Source organism: Rhinatrema bivittatum, chromosome 2, assembly GCF_901001135.1.
Source record: "Rhinatrema bivittatum chromosome 2, aRhiBiv1.1, whole genome shotgun sequence".
Taxonomy (NCBI): domain Eukaryota; kingdom Metazoa; phylum Chordata; class Amphibia; order Gymnophiona; family Rhinatrematidae; genus Rhinatrema; species Rhinatrema bivittatum.
The window spans coordinates 449,480,133-449,502,391 of NC_042616.1; the positions used below are offsets into that span (position 1 = coordinate 449,480,133).

Genomic DNA, 22,259 nt, shown 5'->3' on the forward strand with positions numbered 1-22,259 from the left:
GTCTATCTGTCCAGCCACTTCACCCCCTCCCCCCTTGCTGTTCTCTCTTATACCCACGGCCTGTCGCTGCCCTGGTGGTTCTGTAGGGACTCCCCTCCTTTTCTGGTGCCACAGTGCGTTGAGATTTCCGTTCCACCTTGTCTGCTTCCTCCTGGACTGGTAAGGTCCCAAGCTGCCCTCTTTCTGTCAGTGAGGCCCAGGAATTCTTGCTAGCCCTAATCCCTCTCAGTCTTCAGCTGAGTGGGCCTGGGCAACTCTTCCAGTAAAGGTGACAAGACACCACACAATTCCAATCCATGCTACCCCTGCATTCCATCAGTTGATGGGGCCCGGGAGTTCATACCATTCTTGCTGCTCCTGTTTTCCAGGGGGTCAAGCCCAAGGAGCCTATCAGCTCTGCTGTTCCACCAGCTCCTGTCATCTTTGGCTATGTTCAGTGCTCTGACCTCGCAGATCCCCTTCAGATGTGCATTTGTACTGGCCTAAAGATGGCCCTGTGGACTGGAGAGGCCTTCCTATTGACTGCCTCATTGACAGAGTTTAATCAGTTAGAGTAAGGTCTGACTGGATGGAACCCTGTTCTTCTTTCCAGCTGTAACTATGTCACCATTTCTATACTGAAGCAACTTTTAGTGTCGCTCAAGTGGACAATAGTCCATTATTAAGAGATATGCAGGTAAGGACACAGCACAAGCTGTATCAGACACGGGTAATGCTAACTTATATTTTACCTGTCTGTTGTTTTGTACCATTCTGTAAATAATATTTGGAGCAGCAGTTTGTAAGTGTTTAAATCTTTTAAATAAAATGTTGCTGATCTTTTCCTTTTTAATGTAAAGATTTATTTTCCCTTTTTGATTCCAAAGTCATTTTTGTTGAATTTATCTGTACACTTTCTTGAAATAAAAGGAGGTCAGTATCCAAAGCCATGTGGGGTGGGGGCTGAAAGGGAAGAGAAATTTGGATTCAGGGACAACCAACATGAGCCATGACTTTTTTAAAGTCTGGGATACTGATGCTCAGAGATTAAGCAAAAACACAGGACTGCTTCTATGGCCAAGTCCATAAGCAAAGCACTTCAAGCAAAACTGATGGATACATGGGGGCAACCTGCATGATGCGGCAGATACTACCATGGGAAGCTTGCTGGGCAGACTGGATGGACCATTGGTCCTTTTCTGCCGCCATTTCTATGTTTCTGTGTTTCTATGAAAAAGGCTGACTACACCTAAACAGGAGCTAAATGAATGTGAAATAGTACCCAGACCACATTAACCAGAGAAGGAACGTGCCACAGAACCAAGAATGGAATTTAGGTCTGTTGCTTGATAACATGGTGCATGGCTATTGAGCAAGTACCAGAAAGAGCAGAATGTGACATCCTATTTCTGTAAAGTAATATGATTCATTTGCATATTGCACAACTACTGGCTTGTTTGTCTTGAGTATTACGTCTTTATGGATTTCTTTCTCAACTTCTTTTTTTAGTTTCAAAAAGCCACCGACTTCTCCCCAGCTTTTCGCTTTGGGACCGTCCCCAATGGCAGCACAGAGAGAAACATCCGGAACAACTACCCAGACATGTCTAATTATATGGTTAAGTTCAATCAGAGATCAGTGCAGGACGCCCTCCATTCTTTGAAGACTGGGTAAGGTCTTATCGCAATCCATATATGCCAAAGAAAAGAGTTTTGTAGGGTGGAACTTCTATTAAAAGAGCATTCCATTTAAAGGTGACAGGCAGTTTAAAAGAAAGGCATAACAATATATACTCTGCAGAATGTCAATAGTGTATATAACAAGCAGTAATATCTATTCTTTTTCAATTACAAATTATACTTTTAAGTTGATAACTGTTTAAGTTCTTTAAGCAACTCCTTTACAATTCACCTGACACCCAAACAGTGACAATGATACGAACTATCCCAAATTACTACACAGGATAGTATCTGACTAGTTCTTCCTTTTATGTGTGGTGATGTCATTTCTAGCATCATGATTGACAGACTGATAAGATTCAGCGTGGGTTGTGTTAATTTGTGACATTCTTTCAACCAGGCTGGTAATGCTGACACATAGATTATTGAATGTTATCAAATTATTGGCAGAAAAATGTTTAGGCCCAAGATGTTTCTGAATGTGAATGAGAAGGATGTGCAGAAGCTAGGAATGGCTCATTAAGGGACCAGGAAAACTACAGAACTATTGGGGGAATAGAAGGAGACAAGACAAAGAAAATGACTCTGGTGACATAAGGGGGAAACAAAAAAAAAAAAAATTCAAGGAAGAAAAACAAGATTTACAAAGACAGAAAACAAACCGGGAGGAAGATAGTAGATAGATTGAATGAGAGAGATGATTGTTGCAGAGAAAAAGAGCATGACAAATAGGCAAGGCTAGCAGCAAATAATTATACAGTAAGGAAAAAGATGATCAAAAACAAGGGCACAGAAACAGCCCTACATTTTGAAATTCGTAGTTTATAAATAAATATGACACAGGACAGTGTGGGGGTCAGGAGGGTCCCCCAAGACTTGCCAAAAGTCCCTGGTGGTCCAGCAGGGGTCCAGGAGCGATCTCCTGCACTTGGGCAGTTGGCTGCCAGTAATCAAAATGGCGCCGATAGTCTTTGCCCTCACTATGTCACAGGGGCTACCAGTGCCATTGGTCAGCCCCTGTCATATGGTAGGAGCACAAGATGGCGCCAGCCATCCATTGCTCCTACCATGTGACAGGTGCTGACCAATGGCGGGGTCAGGAGGGTGGGGGATTGTACTTAATTCAATTTTAGCTGGGAAATGAACAAGAATTAACAAATGTACGTATCGGGGGCCCCCCTTGCCGAATGCAACGTATCTGCCCCCTGACGAATACGAATCCCAAATGCAACATATGACGTCCCTCTGCACATCCCTATTAGGTTCCATATTAGGAGCTACTACCCAAGAAAAAGATCTAGGCATCATAGTGGATAATAAATTGAAATCATTGGCTCAGTGTGCTGCGGTAGTCAACAAAGCAAACAGAATATTAGGAATTATTAGGAAGGGAATGGTGAATAAAACAGAAAATGCCATAATGCCTCTGCATCACTCCATGGTGAGACCTCACCTTGAGTACTGTGTACAATTCTGGTCGCCACATCTCTGAAAAGATATAGTTGCAGTGGAGAAGGTACAGAGAAGGGCAACCAGAATGGTAAATAGGATGGAACAGCTACCCTATGAGGAAAGGCTATAGAGGTTAGGGCTGATAAGCTTGAAGAAGAGATGGTTGAGGGGGTATATGATAGAGCTCTTTAAAATCATGAGAATTCTAGAATGGGTAAATACAAGTCGGTTATTTACTCTTTCAGATAATAGAAGGACTAGGGGGTGCACCATGAAGTTAGCAAGTAGCACATTTAAAACTAATCGGAGAAAATTCTTTTTCATTCAACGCATGATTAAGCTCTGGAATGTGTTGCCAGAGAATGTGATTAGTGCAGTTAATGTAACTGGGTTTAAAAAAGGTTTGGATAGGTTTTAGAGGAGAAGTCTATTAACTGCTATTAATCAAGTTGACTTAGAGAATAGCCACTGCTATTATTGGCATCAGTTCATGGGATCTACTTAGTGTTTGGGTATTTGCCAGGTACTTGTAGTCTGGATTGGCCAATGTTGGAAACAGAATGCTGGGTCTGTCCCAGTATGGCAATTTCTTACATTCTTATGTTTTCAGTGCCACATTGCATGGGATAAACCCTATAATAAATCTTCTGCAAGAAAAGTTAGAGGTTTTCCATGAGCAAGAGGGAATTGAAGCAGAGGTGTTGCAGTTTGTGGATTGTTTACAGCAGCAGGTGCAAGTGAGACATGCTTGCCATACTTTGTGATCCATGGGTTAAAAGGAGTCTTGCCCTCTAGTCACAGCATCTCACATACATAAAATAAATCCTGGCAGCTAGGATACATGAACAAGAGTGCCTGAGATACAGTTGGGATCTCATGCAGGAAAGAGTCACCGCCCAAGAAAATAGTGCAGGCACAAGCAGCACCCTGTCAGCTAACACTTCCTCCCTTGCCTCAATATGCCAAAGCCACAATGACCCCACAGAATCATCTTTCTTGACACAGGCCATAGCTAAAGCAGCTGGCAAGAGAAATACCCCTCCCCAGCAAAGAAGTCCCCAGCAGAAATTTCTTTGACATGCTATGTAACAGAGCCCATCGAGAACATGGATGCAGATCTGCTGGCATATTGAGCACCCAAGTCTGCAGTCTGGCCAGACTTGACCAAGGTAGTTCAGCATTATCTTTCCTCTCCACCAACCAGCATGCCCAGAGAATGTGTCTTCTCAATGGCAGGAGATATTGTAAACCCTCATTGTTCAAGGCTGATGCCAGAGTTGATGGAAAACTTGATCTTTTAAAAATCAATCTGCCTTTGCGGGACTTTTCAGAATTACCATGCAAATGGCAAGATGACTGAAAATAGCTTGGAGGACTTGCTGCCACTCTGCCTAGCTGCTATGCCTCTGAAATTTCAAATTATGGGTCATGCTGACATTCTGCCTAGTGGTCATGCTCCTGATATACCAACTTGAGGGTCTTTCTGACACTCAGCCATTTCCCTGATGTACCACTTTAGGAATCTTACTGCTGCACTACGTAATTGCCATGCCCCTGATGTACCACTTGGGGTTTTGCTACAACTCTGCCTAACTGCCATGCTCCTGATATACCACCCTGAGGGTCTTTCTACCATTCTGCCTAGCTGCTATGCCTCTGTTGTATCACGTTGGGAGTTTTGATGCCTCCATGTTGTTTGCTGCTTTGAACCTAGCCTAGTTCTCCTATCCTGTTTCTTTATTTGTTGTACTAGATGTTTTGCCCCAAAATAAAAATGTGAAAAAAGACAAATTACAAGTTTCTTCTCCCACCCTACTTCTTTCCGGGTTCTCCACCTTAATGCCTTGTGTACTCCTCTACATTTCTAACCTATTTATCTCACTATTTTTCTTTCTTGGTTATACTGAGGTGTTTTGTCCCTAAAATAAAAATGTGAAAAAAAGAGAAAATGTACAAGTATCTTCTCCCACCCCAATTCTTTTCTTGTTTTATGCTTTGCCAATACCACTGCTGTTGGTGCTGTCATGCCAAGCTACTCTTGGCAGCTTTGGGTGCTTTTTTCTCTGCTTTCCAAATCCCCTTCCCCTACAGTTCTTGCCAATACTTGATCTTGCCAATAATTTGCACAGGCCTTTCCCAATTGTCTTTAATGGTTCATGCCTTCTTAGAATGTCTTCAAACTCCCTTCCGTTATGGTTCTTATGACTATTGGTTTCATCTAGTTTTTAGCCTTGGTGGATTATTTCACAACAAAAGGCAGAGGCAGCAGTTGTGCAGCACCCAAAACTAGGACCCTTTCCTTCATTATTACTCCTTCTCAGATAATGGAGGCAGTGTTTACAAAAACTGATTCAGAAGTAGAATCATGTTCTGGATTCCCTGAATCACAGAATATTAAATTGGGGGCATTTGAAGCCTCATGTCAATAGCATCTTAGCCTCCAGTGAGGAGTTTGAGGAGGCATGTGATACTAAAAATGCTGAGAATTAGATTATACACAGGAAAGGGGAAGATCACGCCTGAGCTTGAACAACTAGCTCCTTCACCTAATGATGCCATACAAAAACTACATCAGGTCTCCTCCAGGGATTTCCTGTGGCTTCTCCCTGCTTAGGGCTTTGTACAAATTTGGTTGGTTTCCTTTGCCCTTCATTTGGAGTCTTGGGATATTCTTGCCACTCTGGGTGGCTGCTTAGTCCCTCTTATGATGCTTTGGGGTTTTCATGCCACTCTTTATGTTGTTTTTGACCCTCTATCACTGTCGTGGGCATTGTCCTGCCTCTTTTGGTGCTTTGATCCTCCTTCACGGTGCTCTGAACTCTTCATACCTCACTTGGAGCCACTGTATCTCTCTCGTGCAGTCTTGGGAGGGTTCATGCCACTGTTGTTGGTATCCTTTCCTTTGCCTCTATTTTGGAACCTTGGGATGTTTGCTGTTGCTTTGCTCCTCTGACAATGCCTTGGAGAAATCCTACTGCTGCTGGTACCATTTTTCCACATTGCGGGTACTTGGGCTCTTCATCCCACATTGACATAGTCTTGATCTGTTGGTATGCCTTCACCCTTCTGATGATGTCTACCCACCAGTTTTATTGAAAAGGATTACAAAATCCCAAGTTGGGAGCCCAAAATAGGCTGCATGGCTTCTCCCTTTGACTATAATGGGACAAGAACAAATACAACAAATAAAATTATTTTTTCATTTGAAACAAACCAAACAAATGACTGCAACCTATGAATGAAATGAATAAACAACCTATGAATGAAATTAATAAACAAACTAAAAACACATTTTTTTGCCTCTTCACATGCCTAGAACTTGGATTATCTTATTAGCTTCAGTTTGATGCTATAGATGCAGTTTAAATAACTTACAGACAATAGTTTTCGGACAAACCTGTTACTCACCCCAGCCATTTTGCCTAATTTCAGGAAACAATGTTCAGTGTTTTGTTTTCTTTTGGGGTTTTTTTGTAACATATCTTTATTAATTTTCAAACAGTTTACAACCATAATCAGCAGTTATTTATAGTAACAATAAACTAACCACCTATTTCCAAACTCCACCCCCCTCCAAAATAAAACCTCAATAGATAAAGTCTTCCAATGAAGAGAGGCTGAATCTTCAAGACTTTGCTAATTGCCATCAATAGGTATTATGTAGAGTGTATTTCACTTGAAGAAAAGAAGGTAGAGTCTTTATAAAAGCATCTCAAATCCTATGAAAAGATCTTTTACATTACATTTTTGTGGACCACATCTTAAAATCTAGGTTTAAAAGTTCAGACATTTCCAAAATACACAAATTTAATGTAGGCATATCATTGAAAATCCACTTGGCCAATGTACACTTTTTAGCAATACAAATTCTCTTCAGAAGAAACATCACTTCAAATTTGGAACAGGCAATATCATCGTTGATCACACCCAGAACACATCAGTCTGGCAGGACAGAAATCTGAGTCTCCAACATGTCAGATATAAATTTCATAATGTTTTCCCAAAATAATTGAATTGGGGGCAAGTACACAAACCCATGACACAAGGTTGCGTTTGCCTCTGAGCACTTCAGACAAGCAGGATAAGTTTCATCCTATATGCCTGATAAGGGGATATGACTAATCTATGTATAACTCTGAGATGTTGTTCCCTCAATAAAACTGGTGGAATTCTCTTATGTACCCAAAGTATTCTAGAAGAAAGATCCTCCTCCTCAAGAGAAGACTCTAAATCAGCTTTCCATAAATTTTCCAGGATAGAGAGAGTGTTATACAAAGTTACCGAATGCTAAGCAAAGATTGTTTACCCCCTTTAAACAACTGTAGCAATCTTTGAAACAGTCCTGCATTTTAATCTTTAAGTAGGTGGGAAGAAAACTAGTCAATTGAAAATATGCCAAATAATTTGGTACTTGAAAACCAAAATACTCCTAACAGTACCCAAAAGAGTATATTTGTTTGTTTTGGTTATCAGTAAAGGCATTAAATGTATCTAAACCAGTTTGAGTTATTGCTATAAAAAATGTACTTGATTCCCCAGGCGAAAACCAGGGGTTACCCCTAATAGGAAACCATGGAGATAGTTTCCAAGAACGCGACAATAACTGTCAGACATTTCTCTAACCATATTCCATGGTCTGTATCAACAAATTATTGGAAAGAGAATCTGGTAAATCTTTAATTCCTGCATGAAGCAAAAAATGTGGATCATACAGGTGGGAAAAGTTTCTTTCTGCCTCTACATCTGAATAATAATTACTATACCATAACCAGTCCCACACTGCCCTTAAGATACTTGCCAAATTGTAATATCTCAGATTCAGGAACCTCCAACCTTGCTCCAAGGCAGGAGTCATAAGTTTAGCAAAGAAAACTCTAGCCTTACGTTTTTTCCACACTTTATTCATTCCTGAAGCAAAAAAGTTACTAAAGGAAGTTCTAGGGGTCTTTCAAATATATGGCAGTTTTTTAGATTTAAAACTTAATCTAGAAAAATCTGAAGCATTAGATATCATAGGCCATTTGCTGTCAAAAACATTCCTTTACAATGGGCGGGAGATTTGATCAAATATTTAGGAATTCATATACATAGGAAAATGGGTGTGTGGTATCAATCTAACATGCCATCCATTATTCGAGAATTTTAGAATAAAACTCCGAGCTGAAATAGTTCCTGATCTCGATGATGGGTAGGATAGCACTGATTAAAATGACCCTTCTTCCCAAACTAGAGCCTGATTTTAAAAAGCATTTTCATGAGTAAAAATGGGTTTTACACAAGTAAATGCACTTTACTTGAGTAAGTGGGCTTTTGAAAATTGCTACAATATATGCCATTGAATTATCCATAGGATTTACTCATATAAATGGCTTTTAAAAATTGCTATGGTTGTATCTTACATTTACATGTGTAACTCCTTTGAAAATTACCTCCTTATTGTATACCACAAATGGTACCCTTAGTAATTACAAAAGAAGATATTAAGATGTTACAAAGGATTGGGGTTTGTTTTTTTAATAAGGAAAAGAGAAGGTAGGACTTAGTCTTCTTCACCGATATATGCTCATGTCATTCTAAACACCTGGAAGATCAGGCATTTAACAAAAAATTGATAGAAGGGACAGTGATAATGATGAACATAAACATCAAGGAGCTAGAAATCTGGGCCTACACTTGTAACCAAGTGCCCACATTTCAGACCTTTGTGATCAAACTGTGCGGGAGCAGGTTTCCACTGGGGGCCCCGATGAAGGAATAAAGTAAGCCAGTCAAATATATAAACCACAGGGATATTTACATTAGACATGCCCTACCAATGTGTCATTTTTGACAAGGTGAATTTTCATTCCACTTAGAAATGTTGCTGAGTGCTTCCATTTATCTGCAAGATTACCCAGGCAAGAGCTAAAGCTTATGATTTATTATACCCTCGCCTTTGTTCCAGTGTATGGCTTTCTGGGTAATCTAATTTAGATATTCCTCAGCCGTGACGCACTGATAAAGCGCATTTATTTACATACAGTAAAGAATAAAAGACAAAAAAGGGCATTGCCAAATGTGTGCATCATAGGATAGAAATCTAAAGGTTAGCTCTATGCCATCTTTCCAACACTAGCTACAGTCACTGCAGTATGGCGATGAGGATCATTTTTTTTAAATTCATGCTAACAGTTTTGCAAAAAGAAACATACAATTAATCTCACTCTGCCAAGCACACTTAGCATTGCAAAGAGTTGATATTGGCGCTGTTTCTGGAATCGTAACACATCTATTAAAATAGAAGCCTGTGTTGCAGAGACACTACTAAATTATGTTCTTAAGGGAGAATTGCTCACTCTGTATGCAGTCCATAGGAGAGCTACCAAAATGGTGCAGAGTCTGCCTTCTAACCTGAGGCTTAAGGACTTAATATGTATTCCCTGCAGGGAAGGAGGGAGGGAGAGGGGGAATATGATGGAGCTGTTCAGATACCTGAAAGGTATAACACAGATATGTCACACATCTTTTTGTGCGGAAAAAAAACAAATTCTTGAACAAGCAATTGTGATATGAGACTGAAAGGGGGCAGACTCAGGAGTAGCATAAATATTTCCCCACTGGAAGGAGCGGAGAATGCATGGAAGAAATGCCCATTGAGTGTGGTGGAGGCAAAACCTGTGCAGGAAAGCACTGGACAAGCACAGAGGATCTTTAGTGACAGGAAAGTGAAGGCAAAGTCAAAGGCCAAGTAGGATTTGTGGTGTTGCAGTAGAGAAGGAGAATAAACATGTTCAAGTTTTCTGTGTTAACATGATCATAGTCTCTTGTTAAAGGTGATGTCACTCTATCAAACTTCGAGGCCTATGCACTGAATTGCATTATTATGGGCTGTTAGCATGCATTAAAAAGATTGTATTAATGACTCGTGTTATTGTGGAATTAATTTTCCTGCGTTCTTTAGCACATTAACACAGATGTTAATACAAAAAATGTAATTACACCTCCCTGAGGTGTAAAGTTTCTGATGTTAATGGGTCTGTGTTTACACATTTGAATGCACATTATTTATGAAGTCATAGGTAATAAGATTTGCATAGCTTCAATTATTTTGCATTAATATTAGGGAAAGCTAGTTAATGTGAGTTAAAATTGTTAATGTGTATGTAAAATCAACTATGGGGGTCATTTTCTAAGCCTGTCGCACGCGAAAAGGGACTTTTTGCACGCGAAAAGTCCCATTTCGCGTGCGATAGCTCACCGGGGGCGGAGTCGGGTGGGGAAGGGAGGAGTCGGGGCGGTGAGGAGGCGGACGTGGCGATATCTTCGCTGGTGGTGATAAGGTAAGCCACGTTATCGCCGCCAGTAGTGCGCCCAATAGCATCACCTTTCACGGTGGTGCTATTGGGTGTGAAAGCCGGAAGTGATAACACCGCGGTGGTGCGATCACTGCCGGCTTTCGCAGGCCCACCCCCCCCCTTTGCCCCCTCCGCCCCCCATTACCACTGGATTCACCATTCTCTGTGAGAATGGAGAATCCAGTCCTATGTTTGTTAACAGCCATTTTTAACATGTTAACACTTCTGCAAACATCAGCACACTTTAGTGCCCAGGGATCAGTTTAAGGGCTTGTTATGTTATGTTTTGAAATGTTAATTTAGGTTTTGTATGTTTTTGGAGGAGAGAAGTTCATATTTTTTGAATGTTTTTATTGGGAAGATGCTCAGTTTAAGTTTGGGGATAGTGCAGAAGGATTTAGGTTTTGAGTCTTTGGGATGGGGAAGGGTTCAGGTTTTATGAGTCTGTAGGTGAAATAAGTTCAGATAGTGACAAGGATAAGCTCGGATTTTGAAAGTTTAGATTGGAGAAGGATCCAAGTTTTGGATGCTTGAGCTCAGAAGTAATTCAAAGTTCTCAGTAATGGTGAAGGGTTTCCTTTTTTTGTAAATAAAAGAGAGCTCTACTGCCCCATGATGGGGATTAAACATTGCAGAAAACATGAACCCCACTACATTTAATTCAAGTTTCTTTTCAATTGGAACATGTAAAGGCATATTTTACTAAAAGCTTACAAGCTTATTCCAAATAAAGTAGTATTGGCTCTGAAAAAAACTGGAGTCTTAAGGCCTGATTTACTAAGGCTTTTCTCCCATTCTGTATCTATGGGAAAAATGCTTAGTAAATGAGGCCTTTTTGCTGTGTTCATTTTCCAAGGGTTGACAAAAATGTTTTGTGCATATGGTTTCCAGAACACACAGATCCTTTCTTCTGATATTATGTAATATATATATATATATATATATATATCAATTAATGCCCACTCTTTATTTCTCATACAAATGTAATCTTTATTTAATCATGTATCAAAAATATTAATTATTTAGAAACCAACCTCACCATCCATTGCATCTTAATTTTATACATTCACATGCATTCAACTACTCTATCAAATTCACACCCTAATTTTCTTAATGGTAACCCTAATATTTATACAAAAATAGCAGCGCAATGGTTAAGAACCTAATAGGATATTATGATTCCAATTTCACTAGTTTTGGCAATGAAGTGTTGCTTTAATAATAGTTGCTTTAAACATTTACATATCCATATTCAAAGCTTGTCTGTAAGCATTTTCCAAAGGATACACAAAAGAATACTGAGTTCATCATTGTGCTGCTATTATTATTACGCTTTTTTTAATTGCTTGATTCATTTTTTTTCACACAAATCAAGCAAACCACGAATCAAAATTCGAGGGGAAAAAAACTCCCATAAACAAAATGAAAAACAAAAATGATTTTTTTTTCCCCTGCACATCCCTACCAAATAGATGATAAAAATTATTCAATATGTTCCTGGTAATTCTTTGAAATAGAAACATGAAGAAGATGTACTTATCTTGTGCACAACACTAGTCCCTTGGAACTTTTAAGACACTGGCGGGAGGAGCCCTGAGCTCACGCCAATGGAGGACCAGCCCACGGTCCTCCCACCGCCCGCCCACCACCACCAGCCAGGTGGCCGCAACCACTGCTGTGACCCTGAAGACCCATCAGAGCCTGCATTATTCACATTCCTCCATTGACTGTCCAACAACAGCGGGCACACAGTGGAGGAGACACGGCAGAAGAGAAGCCCATCATCTGCCTGCCCACAAGTCACCAGCCACAGACTCCGATAGATGAGAACAGCAGCAGTCTTGGAGGAGAGCCGCAGAGAGGATTCTCTGGTATAGCAGGGCGAGACCTCAAACTGTCTGTTTGATGCCAGATTAACAATATTCCAATGTTAACATATACAAAGAAGAAAGGAGGAAAGAAACTACTGAAGTCAAGAAGTAAAATCTAGTTTAGCAACTGTTTAATGTATACTCTGGAAGAGAGGAGGCGCGGAGAGGACATGATACAGACCTTCACATACATGAAAGTCATAAACGATCCATAATTAAAAACAAACCTCTTCCACTTGAAAGATATAAAGAGAACAAGGGGTCCCGATATGAAACTCAAGGGAGGAAAACTCAAATTGAATGTCAGGAAGCATTTCTTCATGGAGAGGGTGGTGGACGCCTGGAATGCCCTTCCAGAGCAGATGCTGAGAATGAAGACTGTAAAGGATTTCAAAAAAGCCTGGGATAGAATCCGTGGATCCCTAAGGTGCTAGGTCCAAGAGTCTTGGGGATTAGCAGTAACAACAGTGAGGATGAAATCAGTAAGGACTTCAAAAGGGAAATGGGATCGATTCTATGGATTCCTAAGGAGCTAAAAATAAAAAGAAGACAATTTAAATTGAAGATGTAACCATAATGGCAAAGAAAGGGCCCAGACTAAAGGTATGTGAAACCAATTTCAGATAAGCTTGTGGGGCAGACTGGATGGGCCATCTGGTCATTTTCTGCTGTCAATTTCTATGTTTCTAAATTTCCTTAATGCTGAAACTATGCTGGAAAGAACTGAGCCTGCTGAGGCTTTAAAGACAGGGCAATGCCATGCCAATGTTGGCAAATATTTCATGCCTGGCTGCTTCAGGGCTGAAAGTCCCTTAACCCAGAACTCCTGTTCTCAGTACAGCTTTCATGTTTTCCATTTCAAAGAATTACCAGGAGCACACTGAATAATTTTTAGCATAAATTCAAAATGATATGAAATTAAACGTCTAATAAAAAATATTTTTTCAATAAAAATCGTTTGAGGGGGAGGTTCTTGACTGATGAATAGAAACCTCAGATCTTTTCATCTTTTTCTTGGATAAAGTCAGTTTATTGTGATTACACAAGTATTAATTGTCAGTGGGGGTTGCTTTTGCGTTTTTTTCTTTCTAATACTTATGCCTCCACTTGCCTCTTCTGTTTGTAAGTGCAAAGGTTACCCAGAAAAAGCTTTTGAATATGAACCTCTTAGCGTTTCAAGGCAGTAACATTATTAAGGGATGCAAGGAAAGGAACAGAAGGTAAGGTGCCCTGAGAGCAGGAGGTTATAGAGATGATTTAATCTGGAAGAGCCTCTGGGTATGGAGGCAGTCTTCTCTGGGTCCTTTTATTCTGGAGTAGTGAATGGTGCTTCACAGTGGAGATACGTGTGTGTTCTGGGGACTGTGTCCTTGATGACAGTGCGCTTTATTTCTCACTCTGACGTGGGGCTGTGTTGGGAATGCCCTATGCTTCATTTGGTACTTATCTGAATAAGATGACTATTTGGGATGCATTCCTCACTTGTTGTGCTTGTTGTGACGGAGTACATTTTTGCTTACTCTCTGACACAAGGCCCGTATTATTACTGAAGAATGGTGTTGCTTCTTTGATTTTCCTGTTGCATTTGTTAATTCAGCTGAGCCATAGTACATTTTGTGTAGTCTCAGATGCTGCAGGGACAGCCTAGCTGAGGGCAAGTTCACATCCTCTTGCTTTGAGATCCATTTGCCTACCTCATTCCTCATGCTGCACATGCTCAAATGTATCTGTTCCTTTATTCATGAAAAACGCGGGACTTGATTCGAAGCTTTGGTGCTGCCGTTTAATCTTCTCCGGAAAGAGACTAATTGACCAATTGGATTGACTGATTTGTCATTCGCAGAGTAAATCTGCTTTATGTAGGAAGTGCCTGACATCTGTATTGCTGCAAACTAAGCCCTTGGAGAATTGGGAGCTTCGCAACTCATCTCTGCTTGATAAACTGAATCCCCGAACATGATAAGCTACCAGAGAGGAAATATGTGTCTATAAGCAATTCACTGCTAAGTATCAGACAAAAAAAAAAGCATTCTAAAACTCTTTTATTTAAAATCCTTTGTCTGCTCCTAACACCATAAGCCCTAGTATAATGGTTTGGTTTTCTAAAATCGGACTGAATAGCCTGTTCATCAGCCATACATTTATGTTGTGTTATGTTTTGGAATAACCATATGATTCGTTGGTTTTCATGTTGTATTTTCATTTTCTGAACTACATGTCCAGGTAGGGCAGATTATAACTGTTTTTAAATAAATAAACTATTTCTCTGTTTTCTCATGTTTGGATTTTCCCACCTGCTATATGGAACACAGGATTGGTTTTAAAAAAAAATGGAAATTTGGAAAAGCACTGAAATTTGTTAAAAAAACCAAAGTTACAGCTAGAAATGAGAGGTATGACAGCAAGAATAGTGGCATCAACACCCTATAATCATCAATTGAGGGGTAAGGCAGAAAGAAGAATAGTATCAGCACCCCTAAGCATAGAGTTCAGAGTGTGCCAACAAGAACAGAGGCATCAACACTCTCTGACACTGAATGAGGGGTAAGACAGCAAGAGGAGTGTCATCAAAACAAAGGCACTGAATCAAGAGGAAGGCAGGGCAAGAGGAGCAGGCGTAGCAGCAAAAGTGGCCCAACAGCATAGCAAAGTGCTGAACCAGAAGAGAGGCTGGCTGGGCAATGGACAGCAGTAACAGCAGCAGTAGCAAGGTTCTAAGATCCCAGGGCATCCAGAGAGGGACAGGGGAGGAGAAGAGTTTTCATTTTGGGGCCAAAAACACCCCAGTGTAACCAGGGCAGGAGGAGGAGGCTGGACAGTGGCAGCAAGAGTGGCAATTGGCAACAACACAGCAAGGTACTGAGGCCAAAAAGTGTGGATATTAAGAACATAAGAACATGCCATGCTAGGTCAAACCAAGGATCCATCAAGCCCAGCATCCTGTTTCCAACAGAGGCCAAACCAGGCCATAAGAACCTGGCAAGTACCCAAACACTAAGAAGATCCCATGCCACTGATAAAATTAATAGCAGTGGCTATTAGCTAAGTAAACTTGATTATTTATTTATTTATTTATTTATTTATAGACTTTTTTTATACCGAAGTAGAGCAAATGCCTTCACTCCGGTTTACATTTTAAACAACTTAATACATGTAACACTTCCGAATGCTAAATTTACAAGTTTACAATATAACTAGAAAACTAAAAACTAAAACTAGTTACATTTTGGTCTCAGTTAATAGAATATAATATAAGTCGGATATATCAAGAGAGACTCTGGAAGATTGGTAGAACATGATATGTAATATAGATGTTTACTTTACGATGAAAGGAGTGTTAGTTGAGCTTTTAATAGCAGTTAATGGACTTCTCCTGCAAGATCTTATCCAATCCTTTTTTGAACCCAGCTACACTAACTGCACTAACCACGTCCTCTGGCAACAAATTCCAGAGTTTTAAAAAATTATTTATTTATCAATTTTAAACAATATAATGCGAAATAAAGTTTGCATCCATATATCAGTAAACTTACATTCTCACTACACAGTTATAAAGAATTCAAAGAGTCTAGAATACATAAAAATGGAACAAATCAATTAACCAAGTCACAAATTTAGGAGAAAATATTGCAGCTTTAAAATTATTCACCTGGTTGGTCAGACATTGCTGGCAATTTCTTTAGACTCTCCAAATAATTCTTCATTAGCTCAGGTTCATAATAAATGTACCTCTTCCCTTGATATTGCATTAGACACTTACACGGGTATCTGATGTTAACCTGTGCCCCTAACTTTCTGGCTTCTTGGCTTAATTCAACAAAAATGTTCCTCCGAATCTGCGTATCTTTTACGATATCTGGATATTTCTGTAAATAGATAAACCTAATATAATTACATTAGAAACAATCTGGCAAACAATAACAACAATGGAAAAATCAATCTCTTTATTAGCTACTTCAATGAATAATTCTCAAGATATGTTATCTTTAATTGAACCTAGGATAAATAAACAAGCAGAACAAACTGAAGATGTTACAAATAAAATAAAATCTGTCCAGAAGGTACAAACAACAATGATTCAATCGGAGTTTAGTTTAAAAAGGAGATTAGAAAATATGGAGAATAAATTGCGATATTTAAACTTGAGAGTTTTAAATTTTCCTAATGTCAAATTAATTTCTCCAAAAGAGCAATTTAAAAAATATATTAAAGATGTGTTATTACTGTCTCCTGATAAAATGCCAGCAATTTCAAAAATTTTTTTCTCTTCTTCGATAAGAAATGGAAGTGAAGTTAAGCAAGAATGTCTTATCATTAATTTGGATTTAGATCTGATAGCCTATCTGAAAACTCCTTCAGAAGAACAAATTGAACAACGAGGTACTTTATTATTTTCATTTAATTTTCCATCAGATAGAGATTTGATTCTGAGAACATTTATGAAATATTGAAATAAAGTGTTCCTTGGCCAAAAATTACAGATATAACAAATTCCAGAGTTTAATTGTGCGTTGAGTGAAAAAGAACTTTCTCCGATTAGTTTTAAATCTATCACATGCTAACTTTATGGAGTGCTCCCTAGTCTTTCTATTATCCGAAAGAGTAAATAACTGATTCACATTAACCTGTTCTAGACCTCTCATGATTTTAAACACCTCTATCATATCCCCCCTCACCTGTCTCTTCTCCAAGCTGAAACGTCCTAACCTCTTTAGTCTTTCCTTTATCATTTTGTCACCCTTCCCTATCGCAACTATATCTTTTTTGAGATGCGGCGACCAGAATTGTATACATTATTCAAGGTGCGGCCTCACCATGGAGCGATACAGAGGCATTATGACATTTTCCGTTTTATTCACCATTCCCTTTCTAATAATTCCCAAAATTCTGTTTGCTTTTCTGACTGCCGCAGTACACTGAACCAATGATTTCAATGTTATCCACTATGAAGCCTAGATCTCTTTTTTGGGTGGTAGCTCCTAATATGGAACCTAACATTGTGTAACTATAGCATGGGTTATTTTTCCCTATATGCATCACCTTGCACTTATCCACATTAAATACCATCTTCCATTTGGATGCCAAATTTTCCAAGATCTCAAAAGGTCTTCCTGCAATTTATCACACTCTTCTTATGATTTAACTACTCTGAACAATTTTGTATCATTTGCAAATTTGATTTCCTCACTCATCGTATTTCTTTCCAGATGATTTATAAATATATTGAAAAGTACGGGTCCCAATATAGATCCCTGAGGCACTCCACTGCCCACTTCCTTCCACTGAGAAAATTGTCAATTTAATCCTACTCTCTGTTTCCTGTCTTTTAGCTAGTTTGTAATCCCGAAAGGACATCGCCACCTATCCCATGGTTTTTTACTTTTCCTAGAAGCCTCTCATGAGTAACTTTGTCAAATGCCTTCTGAAAATCCAAATATAGTACAGCTACCAGTTCACCTTTATCTACATGTTTATTAACTCCTTCAAAAAAGTGATCAGATTTGTGAGGCAAGACTTTAGTAAAGCCATGCTGACTTTGTTTCATTAAACCATGTCTTTCTATATGTTCTGTGATTTTGATATTTAGAACACGTTCCACTATTTTTCCTTGCACTGAATTCAGGCTAACCGGTCTGTAGTTTCCCGGATCGCCCCTGGAGCCCTTTTTAAATATTGGGGTTACATTAGCCACCCTCCAGTCTTCAGGTACAATGGATGATTTTAATGATAGGTTACAAATTTTTACTAATAGGTCTGAAATTTCATTTTTTATTTCCTTCAGAACTCTGGGGTGTATACCATCTGGTCTAGGTGATTTACTACTCTTCAGTTTGTCAATCAGGCCTACCACATCTTCTAGGTTCACCCTGATTTGGTTCAGTCCATCTGAATCATTACCCGTGAAAGCCTTCTCTGATTCGGGTATCTGCCCAACATCCTCTTCAGTAAACACTGAAGCAAAAAAATAATTTAATCTTTCCGTGATGGCTTTATCTTCTCTATCTGCCCCTTTAACCCCTCGATCATCTAACAGTCCAACTGACTCCCTCACAGGCTTTCTGCTTTGGATATATTTTTTAAAGTTTTTACTGTGAGTTTTTGCCTCTATGGCCAACTTCTTTTCAAATTCTCTCTTAGCCTGTCTTATCAATGTCTTACATTTAACTTGCCATTGCTTATACATTATCCTATTTTCTTCTGTTGGATCCTTCTTCCAATTTTTGAATGAAGATCTTTTGACTAAAATAGCTTGTTTCACTTCCCCTTTTAACCTTGCCGGTGATCGTTTTGAATTCTTTCCACCTTTCTTAATGTGTGGAATACATCTGAACTGTGCTTCTAGTATGATATTTTTTAACAATGACCACACCTCATGCACACTTTTTACCTTGGTAGCTGCTCCTTTCAGTTTTTTTCTCATTTTATCAAAGTTTCCCTTTTGAAAGTTTAGCACAAGAGCCGTGGATTTGCTTACTGCTCCCCTTCCAGTCATTAATTCAAATCTGATCATATTATGATCACTATTTCCAAGCGACCCCACCACCATTACCTGTCTCACCAATGCTCCACTGAGAATTAGATCTAAAATTGCTCCCTCTCTTGTTGGTTGCTGAACCAAAAATTCCATAAAGCTGTCATTTATTCCATCCAGGAACTTTATCTCTCTAGCATGTTCCGATGATACATTTACCCAGTCAATATTAGTTCAAGGAAACTTTGTATCAAGTCCTCCTGCCATTCACATGGAATTTCAAAGAAACCCACAAAGGCAGGTTTATCTTAAGGAAGATCAAATTATTCCACCATTGAAAATACCCATTCACTAGGCATTCTGGTTGGTGGGTAGGAAAGCAAATTCTGATGGATCTTGACAAGATCTAGGACCCAAAAAGCACAAAGGAAGGCGATCTATAACAGCCGTCAGGATGAAAAGAAAAGAATAGATGCCTGTAGTCTAAATTAATCCTTTATTCAATAAAGGATTAATTTAGACTACAGGCATCTATTCTTTTCTTTTCATCCCTCTTGACAAGATCTAGCCAGACCATGGTTTTATATGCTCAGTATGCCAACTGGTCTATGTCCATGACTTTGGGCTTTGTACCACATGACTGTAATTTGTGCAGGAGTCTTCTTTGCTGGGGTGGGGAGGGGGGGTTATTGATGTCAATTGTAAACAGCTGATGCTTTGGCCTGTAGCAGGAGAGCCCATTATTTAGTAACCTTGAGGGGATAGCACATAAATTTGGAGGAGGAAGTGGCAACTTTCAGGGTGTTGCTAATGCTAACAGTACTGCATGAGGAATGAACATAAGAACATAAGAACATAAGAAATTGCCATACTGGGTCAGACCAAGGGTCCATCAAGCCCAGCATCCTGTTTCCAACAGTGGCCAATCCAGGCCATAAGAACCTGGCAAGTACCCAAAAACTAAGTCTATTCCATGTTACCATTGCTAATGGCAGTGGTTATTCTCTAAGTGAACTTAATAGCAGGTAATGGACTTCTCCTCCAAGAACTTATCCAATCCTTTTTTAAACACAGCTATACTAACTGCACGAACCACATTCTCTGGCAACAAATTCTAGAGTTTAATTGTGCGTTGAGTAAAAAAGAACTTTCTCCGATTAGTTTTAAATGTGCCCCATGCTAACTTCATGGAGTGCCCCCTAGTCTTTCTACTATCCGAAAGAGTAAATAACCGATTCACATCTACCCGTTCTAGACCTCTCATGATTTTAAACACCTCTATCATATCCCCCCTCAGTCGTCTCTTCTCCAAGCTGAAAAGTCCTAACCTCTTTAGTCTTTCCTCATAGGGGAGTTGTTCCATTCCCCTTATCATTTTGGTAGCCCTTCTCTGTACCTTCTCCATCGCAATTATATCTTTTTTGAGATGCGGCGACCAGAATTGTACACAGTATTCAAGGTGCGATTTCACCATGGAGCGATACAGAGGCATTATGACATTTTCCGTTTTATTCATCATTCCTTTTCTAATAATTCCCAACATTCTGTTTGCTTTTTTGACTGCCGCAGCACACTGCACTGACGATTTCAATGTGTTATCCACTATGACACCTAGATCTCTTTCTTGGGTTGTAGCACCTAATATGGAACCCTTCTGTCTTTGGCACTCCCATTTTTGGCCCTATCAGCTTCTTTTAGTATGTCAAATTGTGGGACTGGAGGGTGATATTCACTTTCTTTTGTGTGTCACACAGGGTGGCCAGCAATTTTGCCTGAAGCTATAATGAGTTTACAAGCACCAAAATCTCTGGTACTAGATCCTGTTCCTGCTAGAAACCCTGTAATTTCTCCTCCAGAATATTGATTATTGGGATGACCTCAGCCAGGATGGCTGTTGTTGAACTCAGATCCTCCATGGCATCAGGTGTCAGGATTTGTATTAACTGCATCATATATATCCAATCCTGACATTCTGGGGTGTGATAAAATTAAAGTGATTCACAACACTGTCAGCATGCACTAACAACTTGTGAAGGGGTGCCTGCCACTCCACTTACCTCTGCATTATCAGATAGATTTGATGACCCAGGATGATAATTTCTTATGGAATTCCACCTGGTGCCTACATCCTGAATAAGCTGGCGCACAGGTGACCCAACTGCTTCCTGCTTCTCAAAAAACTGCTGTGCCCCCTTCATGCTCTGGTTAAAATACTTATTTTCCTACTCCTTTCTCAGTTCCCACAGGACACAAGTGCTGACTTCCTTGGCTCCAGCCCCAGGGAGTCCCTTATTTATTTATTAAATGCATCAAGCGTGCAAAGCATTGGATCCCTTGGTAACTCTTCATCACTCACTGCCCTCGTCATGTTCCTGCCACTGTCCGTAATTTAAAAAAACATGAGAATAGTCATGTGTTTCTGGCCTAGCCAGCAGCTTTTCTTTACCCACTTCATCATTGCTAAGGTATGGACCAAGATATGGCTCTGGTCCATCACCTGGGAACCCTGCTGCTGTACCCCCTTTAGAGCAGCTGCCTGACACTGCCTCATCCAGCTGCCAGCAGTGTGCTAGCAGGGAGAAGCAGGCATGTGTATTATTCTAGTTGTTCCAGATGTCTTTGGTGAAATGGATACTGCTCCTCCCCTCCAACTTGGCCAGCTGTGCCTGCATCTGAGCTCACCAGATAACCTGCTAGTAATCAGGTTCTCAAAACCTGATTCTCGGCTCCTAGATTTTCAATATCCTCTTCCTCTAATTCTTCAAATCCCTCACATGCTTTATCTGAATTAGTAGGTTCTGCAAAGATTTGCTGTAAACATTGGTTAGAATAAAACAAGAAGTACTGCGCTGGTTTAGGCTGATGCTCTCCTACTCCTAACATACTTCCATTTCTACTGCAACCCTCCACTGAGTCTGCCTGCCTTTGTCTGCCTCTGCACTATAACAGTTGAGAAGGGAGCAGGCAGCTGCTATTCCATCTTCTCAGCAATCCTGCCGGCTACCCCTTTTAAAAATTCCCTTCTGAGTTTGTTAGGAGGGTCCCTGATCCTCATCCTCTGCCTCTCATTATCACTACTGCTAGTTGTGCTGGCCCCAGGTCTTCCATCATCCTTTCCCATTGCCATGTTAGCCTCTTGATGCCGGTGACATGATGGAATGTATTAAAGCAGATCACTAGTGGGTAGGTGCTTTTAGTGTCACAATATTTGTACATTCTACTGTGGACTCAAACTGAGAGCAGACCAGTCAGTCACTTTTGTCACAGAGCACAGTGAGTGAATTGATGATGCTTACTGAATGACTATGTACACTAAGAAAATATTAATAAGTCAAAAGAGCCAGCACATATATAAGTACATACACAGAGAAAGCTGGAGGCTGCTTTAAAGTCACTGCAGCATAGAAACACTCCACATGCTGAAAGAAACAAACAATCTCTCCATTTGTATCTTTCCTGAAGCCACGGGCAC

General features: G+C 39.9%; 1 protein-coding gene across 1 annotated transcript in view; it reads left to right on the forward strand.

Moving 5' to 3' along the window:
• Nucleotides 1–22,259, forward strand: part of LOC115083325 (glutamate receptor ionotropic, NMDA 2B-like) — a 127,199-nt gene that overhangs the window by 59,508 nt on the left and 45,432 nt on the right. The window contains exon 7 of the mRNA XM_029587126.1: nucleotides 1,489–1,649. Coding sequence (XP_029442986.1) covers nucleotides 1,489–1,649 — 161 coding nt within the window. The remainder of the gene's footprint in view (nucleotides 1–1,488; nucleotides 1,650–22,259) is intronic.